Raw genomic sequence first — 12,309 nt, 5'->3', positions numbered from 1 at the left:
ATCTGCGAGTACAGCTTGTGGCAGTTTCAACACAAGGATACACTTAATGCCAAGGGGGTTGCTCTGCCAACCAGCTGGTCCCCCTCTCCTTCTCTCTCCCTCCCTCTGTGACTAAGTGCCTAGGCCTTAGGACAAGTCAGACCCCAATCAGGTTTGCTGTTGGTGTGTCTCTGCAGATCCTAGATCTTATGGCCAGGAGCCAAAACAAACTGCAGTGACACTGCCAGACAGTTGTTCTCCTGAGAGCTTTTCTTTTTTTTTTTTCCACGTTTCCCCCTCCTATTTTGATGTTGATAGTCTATAAACATATTCACACTTCTCTTAAAACTGCTGTTTCCAGAATAACACTCCCTAAGCTGGGTTCCACAGGTGCTGAAGAGGTAACAGGAGGGGGCCTGTCGCAGAAAACTCCAGCAATGTTTTCAGATGGATCGAGGCACCAAGCACTGGGCTTTACTCTAGCTCATATTATTTGTCTCCCAAACAGATTTCAGGGAAGTAAGTAATTTGAAAGCCATCTCACAGCCGTTCCCCTGACCATTTGAGAGGAAGATGCCACAAACAGAAACACAGATCTGATCCCCAAAGCACTTTCCTTCTGAGGAAAGCATTTGGCTCAAACAATGCATTTGATTTATTCTTTCCTCTCCTGTTTCGTGACAAAAATGCAGTATTCTGCAAGTTAAACAAAATATTTAAAACATTCAAATTATGCCTATATAGTAGACTATCTTTAGGGTTGAGGGCCTCTTTAGTTTTGTGTCAAGGTTTGTAACACTTTTCCCATGCCCAGTGTGTTACTTTGCCTCTGTGCTGCTAGCCAAACCAAGCTTGGAACAGAGGCAACGTACTCCCAAATTAAGTCAAGGAGCCCTAGCAGGCAGGAGAGGTAGGATTTGCCTTGCATAGCCTTGTGCTTTGAATTAACAACAACAAGAACACAATTTTTTTTTTCTGCTTTTCCAGCTCTTTGATGAATGACACAATCGATATCCCAACAACTGATCAGTAACCAGCCTAATTAAAGTATTCAGCCTGTAAAATAGAGCTGTTAGGGAGGCCTCCATTAGTGTCCCAGCCAATAAAAAATATAATGGATTTTTAAACATATTCTGCTTCTACCAAGATGAGCTGTAGCAGGGAGGGAAATGTTTTGGGGAAAGGGAAAAAAAAAAAACAGGTCATAACCCATTTTTTAATACCAAGTCTCTAGGCTCAAATGGAATTACAATTGAACCTTAAGCTCATCCTTTGAAAAAAAATGTTTCTATTTAAAATGATTTTGATTCAATCAAGGGTTCATTATGTATTCTTCAGGAGGTCCTCATCAAAACTGTTTATGTATCTTGTACATCTGGGTAATGTGGGAAAAAAAAACCCAACAACTATATATTTTGACTTTTCATAAGTAGCGTCTTCAATTTTTTTTATATCACTATAACATTCAAGTAACCATTTTGGTGTTCTTGCCAAATCTAACTAACTGATTTGCCTGGGTGTTTGAGCAGTACTGGGACCTTTTTCTAGGTTATAGATGCTTTTTTTACTATATCTGAGGGTGACTGCTGTTACACAGGAGAATGCAGTAAAAACATGAGCATGCAGCATATGCTTTGACACAGTGAAACAGAGATCTGGAAGATCAAATAACTATAGACTTTTTTTTCAATTTAATAAAGACAAGTTGTGCATTAGGCTTTTGCCTTTACAAGAAAAATGCTCTTTAATCTTCATGGCTACCACAGACATTCTCAAGTGCTGAGAGTCAAGTGCCTGCTCATCCCCCACGGAAAGCATGTAAACATTAGGGAAATCTTGTTTAATTGTCCTCAAATAAATGGCTTTTGCCCCATTCATTACTCCTGATCAATTCCCTGGTGAACTATATTCACACGACACTTCTGAAGATGGGCACTGAACTGTAAGTTTAATACTTTCTACTGATGGAATTATTGTTAACCCAACCCAGGGTGTGAGAATTAAAATGAAAATACTTGCAGCACAGAAGAATGAAAATGGCAAAATGTCCCAAAGCTTGATGAGCCAAAATATATAATACCTATCTACTAGATAGTCACACATACAGAAAAATCAATGAAATTAGGGAAGATGAAAAGTGGGGAAGATAGCTAACTCTTTTAAGAACCATATTCATTGTTTTCTTTTCTACTTTTGCTATCAGCATGGACATTGTACACAAGAGCAGGGACTTTCAGATTTTTCTGTTAGTGGTGGTACATTTATTCAAAGAAACCTTAAGGAAGATTGAATACGCAGATGCACAAATGGACTGCCCAGGGCCTGTCCCCGCAAAGGGTTCTATGGAGTCCTCACATTCTAGAGTTAGAATCAAATTAAACCAGAATGGAACCAATTCTCTCACAATAGGAAGGAACAGATAAGGGCTTTATAAACGTGTACATAAGTAAACCCTATTAAATATTCATGGAAGACTCACTTAAGCAGCAGCAAACGTTACAAACTACCTTAGTTCAATACCCCCCCCCCACACACCAGTAATTGGCCAATTTACATTTATTTAACATCCACAAGGTTCTGTACAGAAGACTATACAATTACAGTTACTCCTTTCCCATAGCTACTGATATAACAAACTTTATGGTTTTTAGTAGGTCTCAGATGCAAATTTTATTTATTCAACAAATATTTATTAAGTGTCTCCTATATTCTGGGAAATGAGGATGCATTAAGATTTAAAAGAGACAATGCCCTCAACTACATATTAGTTACAGCCAAGATATGGCAACCCTGGAATTTTAACACAAGAAATTGCAATCCAAATTCCAGAATCCAAACTTTTAAAACACATTTTTTATGCAAAACAGCAACAATCATCTATTCTCTCTCATGTTTGGGGGCTGACTGGGCTCAGCTAGGCAGTGCTTGGTTGGTATCTCTCATGTAGGTGCAGTTAGACGTTGGCTGGGGCTGTTGTTGTCTCAGAGGCTTGCTCACTCACGTGCCTGGTGACTGATGCTGGCTACCAGCCAGAACACCTGCACTTGGCCTCTCCATGTGGTCTGAGCTTCCTCACAGCATGGCAGCTGGGTTCCAACAGTGAGTGCCCCGAGAAATAGCCAGATAAAAACTGTATTGCCTTTTATGACGTAGCTTCATAAGTCATGTAACACCAACATTCCACTGCACATGAGTCCCCAGGGCCAGCCCATATTCAAGGGAGAGGGATAGACCCCTTGAAAGTCAAAGAATTCACAGACATGTTTTAAAACCACCCATCCACTTCAGGTTCTTTCAGTAGGGAACTAGATTACTAGTGAGAGACATGCAGTCAGCATAGAATCTCTGGATTCCAGGAAGACAATGGGTAAAATCTTACAATGCCCTTATGGACAAGATGGATTAATGTGGTTCTAGTAGCAACCACACCCAATGAGTGGCCATCAGTGATAGCCTGAAGGACAGACCTCTGCACTTGGCCTGTCCATTTTTCCCCTAACTTTGATGAATATATAGAAGATTTGCTGATCAGCTGTGCTCTTAATGGGGAAGAACTGACTGAATTAAGGTTCCCAGTATCTTTAGTTGCTGAGAGGTAATTTGGGAGGAAGAACAAATTTTCACCTTTAGGTTTGCAGAGTTTACTGTTAGTGGGTATCTATCGAGGTGGGAAAAAAAAATCTTAGAAGTTAGCTGCAAGCTCAAATAAGAATAATCATTTTTTAAAAAGTCTGCAGTTTTTAGCTATATTATCAGAATTACTGGTGTGTGCTGCAATGGAGGTATAACACCTAGGTCTCAACATTTCATCTCTAGGTCCTCTGTTTTAAGAGGGCCATCAACAGACAGCTTTGCATTCAGAGATATGTGAGGGAGAGTCCTCACCATCCCCTGGTGGGAATGATGTCTTCCTCACTCAGGGTATACATTTAAGCTACTTGGTTTTGTAGAAAAGTGGGGAGAGAAGTGACAGGTCATCAGGGTAAACGCAGGGAAGTAGGCAGCGCTGGGAAGCAAGGTGCAGAAAGGCTGGAATGGGCACTAGGGTCAAGGAGCTTCGGCCTCTCTTTCCTTAGAGGAACTGGCCACAGACAGTCCTCTACAGAGCAAGTTAGAGGAGAGGACTGTGAGCGGAAGAGGAGGGGTCTGCTTCTGGCCAGCAAAGGAACTTGGGTGAGGCTGTTCAGGGAAAAAAGGTGTTTTTGCTGAGGTCTCATGAGCTCCAGCAAAGACTAGCTTCTGGATAAAAACAGAAGGGCCAAGGCAGGAGAAAAACCGCTGGCAGGACCCAGGGTCTTTGGGTGTGGTGGGCAGGCCAACTGAGGCCCTGGGGAGAACTGAGCCCTGGAGGACTGAAGAGGCCAGAGGGGCTGGGGGCCTCCTGAGGACAGTACTTCTCTGAGGAGCAGGCAGTGGGTATGGAAGGGGATTACATGGCTCTCTGGATGTGCCATGCTCTGGGCATCTCTGGATCACATGCCCTGGAAACTGTATCACCCTTCTCATTGTGCTCTTGGCTCATTCCCTGGGCCTGGCACAGCAGCCCTCGGAAAACATTTGCCAAATAATTACCTAGAACTGTTTTTAATTCCTCAGGTGAAGAATTCTGAGAAAGGACTGGCTAACAGAAGTGTCCACTGATTAAACAGGCTACCGGTGGTCCTCGCTGACCACTGGCACACTTCCAGTTATTGGGGTCTCCCTCCTTCCTGTGGCAGCCCACTGCCCATTTTATCAATCTACAAGCATCCCTCTTATTCACTTTCTTGAGCAACCACCGTGTGCCTGGTCTCATGTTTGATACTAGGAATATGGAGGTGAACAAGACCCTGGTCTGTGTCACCTTCACTGATCAAAAGACCCAGAAATTGACATGCATCAGAGGGAAGGGAATGCAGTGTGGGTCCTTGCAGTTGAAGGACGAAGGAAGAAGACTGTTCTCCCCAGTCTTGCATGCTCAAAGGGCAAGACCAGCTTGGGCTCCAAAGTCCACCCTCCCTGCTCTGGGAGTACCAGGTCCAGTTTCAGCTCTGGCATGAGAAACTGTCTCCCACCTTCTCTGCCAACCTGCCCACAACTCTGTCCTTTAGTCTGTCACAAAGCCTGGGATGACAACATAGAAACTTCATTCCCTCAATGCTTCCTGGGAACCTCAGTGGTGCAACCTCCTTTCTCACACATGGGCCCACCCGGAACCTGTCTGAATCCTTCATGCACAGCCAGCCAGACTGATGTGTGAGGAGTGGGTGCCTGTGTTGTGGCACTGGCCTCAGGAGGGAAGTTCAAAGTCTCTTGTCTTTGACCCCCAGGGCTGGAGGCTGAATGTGGTTGTATTGAGATGGTTGTTAAGCAGCAGCCTAGCATGGGAACCAGGCACCAGCCTGGAGACCCAAGCTGCAGGAAGCTCAAGCCCTACTATCCCCTCGCCCCAGCTGCTCTGCATCTTCTCTACTTCCTTCACTTACTTAGCAGACAATGAGCCCTTCCAAGGGCAGCCCTGGCTCACTCTTGGCTCAGCCCTAATCCTTGCTGGAGCCTTCCCCTCTCACTCTCTTGGACAGTTCTATGACTCTGATGGTGCAGTTTGGACACTGTCATCAAGACATGAGATGTCAAGGAGAGAGCCAAAGCTTTTAACCACTACTCTTTCTTAATTTGATAATTCTTTCATTAAAAAATTTTTAAGTTGAACTTATTATTAAAACTAATATTAGTGTAGCTTTAAAAGTATTCTATTTTAACTTTGCATATTGTTTTATTATACAGATACAATTTGTCCTTTGAGAATATCCTAATATAAATATGTATGATTCTTTTATTTTGTTTTCTTAACTCTTGCTGCTATCAATTTCTTCTTCTTCTCCTCCATCCTAAAATGATGTTTAGGAATATTTTATAATTATTCTTCACATATAAAAGAAAATAATGTTTTAGAGATATTTTACAGTTATTTGTATATACATGAAATGTTTAAGGATGTTAATGTATAGGAATATTTTATGCTTATCCTTCATATGTAAGTGAAATATTCCCCTCATTAAAAAGTCAGAATTAAAAAATTCATAAATAAATAATGATAAAAGATTTCAAAAGTAAGACCTCCATTTATTTAATAACTTGAAGCAAGCAGCTTGTTTAATGGATCAAATTTTAGTTAAGTCTCAGGTCTGTAGTATCTAGGAGCAGATTGTGGGGTAGAATATAGAGAGCTAACTGCATTATAAGGATCTTCAGATTAAATATAGTAACATTTGATTAGGAACTTTCTAAGGTATGGACACTGTTAGTCTATCAACCAAAAAGCATATAAAGATGTTTATGAGCAAACCTAGATCTCTTGAATTTTGGGGGGTGGGGGGGAGGAGGTGGAAGAACTAGAACAAAATGGACCTGTTACATTTGATAAATTTTTTACTTTATATGCACATTTTTATATCTTCTAGTTATCCCTAAAATATACAACCACCTGTTCTCCAACATAAATCCATCAGAACCATTCTGGGGCATATTTTCCCAAACATAGAATCAATACGAGTCTAGCTATTCTACTAGTGATGGAAGTCAGCAAGTTGTAGTGGCCATACGGGCAGCTGGCTGAGGAAAAGGAGGATTTATATCACCTCCATCGGTCTCTCTGGCCTCCTCAGAATCACCAACTGGATCATCCCTCGTATGTTTCCTTCCATGGACATCGATCGCCTAAGTGTTTCCATAGCTTCATGGTTGGATTTTCCCAAAAGAGATTCTCCATTAACTGCAATCAGCTGGTCATTCATTCTCAGACGACCATCCTAAGGCAGAGGAAATAAAAAAATAGTATTAAACAGAAAAAAGTACGGTGATGACATGTGGTTGTTTCAGGGAAAAGTTCAAGTTAAAAAAAAATTCTATTAGAAATGATTTATTTTCTGTGGCAGAAAGAGGTTCTGGAGCTTTTCAAACAGTCACAAATACTAACAATAATGAATTGTGTGAAAATATTTTTTGAAACCTTAGAGTCCTGAGCTGCAGTAATTTAGATATTTCTATAATGTCTCTTATCTAAACCTTTGGCAAGCATACTACTCTAGCCTGATTCTTCCATTTTATCTGGCAGAGACCATGTTGCTGACTCCAGACAAGGAGTGTGGAAACAAAAGGAGGTCTTCTTATTGCTTTAACTGAGGGTTTGCATTTTTAGGCACAGAGAGACAACATGCTCAGACATAGCAGACTCAATGGCAGTAAGCTGGCATGGGGGGAGAGGGCAGGGACTCTGGCCTAAATAAATTCTAGGCACCTCTAAGTCACTCCATGACCACAGTGAATCTCCTCAACAGGCAGCCTGGGAGAAAAGACACTTAAAATGTTAACAGTCAGACAAGGTACATGTTACCCTAAGGTAGAAAGCTCTTGCTAAGAGACACAAATGCAGGAATAACAACAGGTGTGTATAACAATCTACCTTTCTGAAGAATTTTTCCATAATCTATCTCCAGTGATTCTCACAGAGGTCAAGAAGTTAAGTAGAATTCATGTTTTTATTCACATTTTACAGATAAGAAAACTAAGGCAGGGAAGTGACATAACTTGCCCCAAGTCACAAAAACAAGTCAGAGACAAAACTGACTCACTTTCATGATTCTTGGCTCTTCAGTCTTTCTACAAGGATTCCCTGTTACTCATCTCTAGACTACAGTTGTACATGACTAAAATAGGAAAAGGAAAATATTAAATAGTTTTTGCAGTTAGAAATATCTGGAATCCCTGTTCAAGTTAACAGAATAATGAAATGCAAAATAAAGAAAGGAGAAAAAAAAAAGAAACAAACAAAAAAACCTTCCTAAGAAATGAGAAAACCAGACATACAGTGAACAACAGAAACCAACCAGATAGTTTCACCAGAGAAATCCTGTGGACAAGTTGATAAACTCTTGACTAATGCAGTAGCAGATGGTCAGAGGAAGTTCCTCTGCTGACAGCAGGGGAGAGAGTGATGATTCCTGCGAGCCAATGCCCTTGTGGACATGCCCTGCACATGCCCCTGCTGGCCAAGGTGCTGGCCAAGGAGGACTGCAGGAGCCACCCCAGGAGAACACGCCCACTCAGCTGAGAAACTGAGATGGCGAGGCAACAGGATCGACAGAGAAGGGCACAGAATCAGAGATGTAAACTGAATGGAATGCTTCAACAGAACTTAATGCCTCCTCCCTTCCTCTTGTTTTCCCACTTCACTTAACCTTTACCCTAATTTGGATTAAGTCTGGAAATGGGATTTACAGGAAGGGCCAAACAAGAAAGAAATCTCTTAATTTCTGTTATTCAGTTTTGAAAGAGGCACAGAAAGAATACAATTAAGGCTGGTCATGTGAAGTGAGATGCGATTCAAGAGGTTATTCTATTCTATTTTGGCAAATAATGGAAGGCAGGCTATTGGGCTGTATCTTGAGAAGGAGGTTACGAGTGCCACGAAAAATCATTTTAGGATATGGGAGACTGACATGTGATTATTACAGAGAAGGAAGAATCAAAAGAGTTGGCTCGATATCTAGAGTTGTTAACAGGAAATGAGGACTAGTGTTCAGATTTGTCAAGGCTTAGTCTTGGCAGGACATCTCATCCTCTGTAACAGGAAGAAGAAAGGTAAAGATTGGAACTTTATGGGTACCTCTAGGGATGGAGGCAATGAAATCTGAGAGAAATCCCTTCTGGTAATCTCCTGGGAACCTTCCCTATGAGGGATGGAACAAGGTCATCAGAGTGAGGAGGGAGACAAGAGGTGAGGAGATACAAGAACACTTTTTGTAAAATGTTCTTACCAACAGACGGTAAGCACAAACATTTATTTTCAGCTAGATTCTAAGTCTCAAGCATGCAGAATTACATGGAAATAGAACATGTTTGCTGTATCCAAGCCCAAAACAAAGAGGCAGGTTGGGTTGCCTTGGGGGAAGCTGGAATTTTTTTTAGAAGACATGCACATTCATCACAAGTGTCACCAGTGAGTTGTGGGCATGACAAAAATCCACACTCTTCTCATTTCAGGCTTGGATGGCCTGTTGCTATTGGTGTGTGCTCGTTCCTTAGAAGATAAATGATGGGTAATTTCATTAATGAAGCTGCCAGTAAGCACCATGTTGTCCTAACATTTAGAATATAATCACAGAATTTAGAGCTGCAAAAGTCCTTGGAGGTCATCTCGTCCAAACTCTTCTGCATACAGATTAATAATATGAAGTCCAGAGAGGATGAGAAACCATTTGTTGAACACCTATTAAGAGAAGGCAGTTCCACATGTATTAGGATTTGCTCAGCTGGTAAAGGTCAGAGCTGGCACAGAATAGCCCAAGTCCTGACTTCTACAATGTTCCCTGTTCACTAATCCATTCTGTGTTCCACAGAGATGACAATGACTAGTCCCTAAAGGGGTAATGCTTCAAAGAAAAAGACTTTCAAAATGAGAAAGGACAATCTGCTACCAGATGTCTCTCGGAAGATAACCATACATGAAAGCCAGAGAAACATGATGGAAGGTACAGAGTCAGGAGATAGGGCTGTGAGATGGCAAAGCAGGGAAGCAAATTGGATGAGGAAACAATTCTGTCTACCTACCTACCTACCTAGACATATACATACACATGCATATCCATGTCCAGTTTTGACCTAAAAAGCAGCTGATTCAATGAAGAGCTCATTACTCAAATTCATCAACTCTCCCTTAAAATTGTTTATATCCTTTTTTGCTCTGAAATAATTTTGACCAAGAAAAGTAGCTTTTATAGACTTATTTTTTAATTTTAATATTATAGTTAAGTAAACACTTAGGCATGAGAATACTAACTCTCATCAACTCAATTTTTATAAGTGATTTCAACTATCTAGGTATGTAATTCAGGAATTCTAAGATGCTTACTTCATTAAAAGCATGGGTCATGCCTGAGTTTGTTAAAGAAAAAAAAAATCCCATTTGCTTTCTACCTTATTCCCATTAGACCCCTAAGAAAAAACAGAAAACAAACAAAAAAACCAAACAAGCAAACAAGCAAACAACTCCAACTATGCTCCCAACCACGGCACCCTCCATAATTAATTCTATCCTTTCTCAAGCTAGGTAGGGGTAACGTGAATTTCTAAATTTCCAAAGAGGAAGAAAAATATTAACAAGAGAAAGCAGAGCAGAGTAAGGTAAGATAAAATTTAACTCCCCAGAGCATGTTAGGACAAATGAAAACTGGTACAAGATTTAGGTTGTCTCATGTTCTAGGACGGCTTCAATTCTCACCAGCCCTAACCTGGTTCTAACGCAGCAGGAAGGAGGAGACAGAAGGCTACATGTTTGAGTATTGTATTTCCTTTTTACTGAACACTTGAATACATGCCATTCCTTGTTCAAGCCTTTTTTTCATATGTTCTCTCATTCATTTTTCACAATAGCCCTGTGAAAAGAATACTATTCTTTTCCATTTAAGAGATGTAGAAATGGAAGCTCAAAGAAATTAACTGACTTGTCCTAGGCCAGATCAAAGCGTACTGACATGGCCAGGTCTACGTGTACCTAAAATCCAAGAAACTACCCATTATGATATGTTGCTTATAAAATCAGATTACTAGTGATGATTAAACATGTTATAATTATTAATAACAATAATTATTTAATGAGTTTCTACTCTGTGCAGTCATTGTGCTAAAAAAAAAACTTTCTATATGCACAAGACAATTTAATCCCTATTAACAACCCTATACATTTGGGACTATTGCCCTCATTTTATAAAAGAAGAAATTGGGACTCAGGGATGTTAAATGAATTGTTGCAAGTCATGCTTCTAAAGCAGATTTGAATTAAGTCTGTGACACTCTGGAATCCATGTTCTCAACCACTTTTCTAGTGATTCTTAAGCTTTATAGCATCTCAGACCCTCTGAGAATCTAACAAAGGCTATGAATCTTCATCTCTTTAAAATACATATTTATACAGAGTTTCCTTACAGTTGGAAATCTGAGCCAGGTAATTCTTTGTTGGGCTGTTGGGTGCATTGTTGTATGGTTATCAGAACTCCTGGCCTCCACTACCAGTCACTTGTAGCTTCTCTTCCTCCCCCTCAGTTGTGACAACAAAAAATATCTCTAGACACTGCCAAATGTCCTCTTGTGGACAAAAACACCCATGGTTAAGAACAATTGATTTATACAAATACCAAACTTGTGATATAGTTTCTTGGGTTTGAGGGGCCCTCTGGGGCATATCTATGATTCCCAGGTGGTCCAGCATGGTTCAGCCCCTACAGTATTCAATGGTGCCTGGGAACTACCTCTGCCATGGATACTGGTGACACTGCATGGCTTAATCCACCTCTTTGGGCCAATTATAAAGCCCATTTACCTCTAAAGTTCTAATGAATACAGAGGGGAGAGGAAAAAATCCAAGGCAAGAGCTGGCCTCTGCAGAACATGAAATAAGTATGAGACAGTGGGTTGGCATTCTCAGGGGTAGTTGGCTGTAGCCCAAGGCTAGTCTGAATTAGGCTGGGGTGTTGAGAGGATTAATTGTGACCAGATGTCGGCTCCTGCCTCTGCCTGTTTCTAATGGGGGCCTCAGTAAAGCCTCCTGGGATATTATCAACACCTAGAGCCCAAATCCTAAAACCTGACTTCAGACTGCAGAGCTGGAATCGCTTGGAGTTGGATGGAACTCCAGGCAAAATGGTACCTGATCGAGGGAGCGGGTTGTCCTCAACAAATGCTCTCACAGCCCTAAAGTCACTCCAGGACAATGTCTACCCACCTTTCTTTTGCAAAACAAACGAAACACTTTCATTCCAGATTGCATTCATTCAAAATAGTAACAAGGAAAGGAAAAGAATGAATTAAGATTTTAAAGTATGGTTCTTAAAACACAGGGGACAGGGAGAAAGTTGAGACTGGATGCATGCTAGCTCTTGTCTTGAAGAACACCTACCTTAGTAAAATGTTTACACTGTTGGCCCTAACACAATCTGAACCCAGATGGACAGGGCCATTCTCCCTGAGCAAGAGCCTTATTTTCTAGCAGACCGTGTATTCTGGTGTGCACCTCTTGGTGACTTTGCCACACACTTCCTTCTGTCCAAAATGTCTTTGGCATTCTTGCTCACCTGTTGAATATCTACTTAACCTTCAAAGCAAGGTTCAGCATTGGCCTTCCCTGCATGGTTTTCTTTCCAGGTGGAATTAATTGCTCTATCATCTCAACACCATAATATTTTTCAAATGTGTCTGTCATTGCCCTTTATCATATTAAAGTTGTTTATGCATTTCATTCATTATGCTAGCAGCTTCCCTAGATTATGGGATGAGTCGTTTTAAGTCTTCTGT

The 12,309-nt window shown here is 40.9% G+C and overlaps 1 protein-coding gene across 2 annotated transcripts in view; it reads right to left on the bottom strand.

Moving 5' to 3' along the window:
• PARD3B (par-3 family cell polarity regulator beta) overlaps positions 1-12,309 on the bottom strand; it is a 1,159,791-nt gene that overhangs the window by 440,088 nt on the left and 707,394 nt on the right. For both annotated transcript variants that reach the window (XM_037849784.1, XM_037849785.1), the window contains exon 12: positions 6,600-6,770. In XM_037849784.1, coding sequence (XP_037705712.1) covers positions 6,600-6,770 — 171 coding nt within the window. The remainder of the gene's footprint in view (positions 1-6,599; positions 6,771-12,309) is intronic.

This window comes from Choloepus didactylus, chromosome 9, assembly GCF_015220235.1.
Source record: "Choloepus didactylus isolate mChoDid1 chromosome 9, mChoDid1.pri, whole genome shotgun sequence".
In the NCBI taxonomy this organism is placed as follows: Eukaryota; Metazoa; Chordata; class Mammalia; order Pilosa; family Megalonychidae; genus Choloepus; species Choloepus didactylus.
The sequence above is the reverse complement of the archived record's forward strand: the minus strand, read 5'-3'. Positions and strand labels throughout refer to the sequence as shown.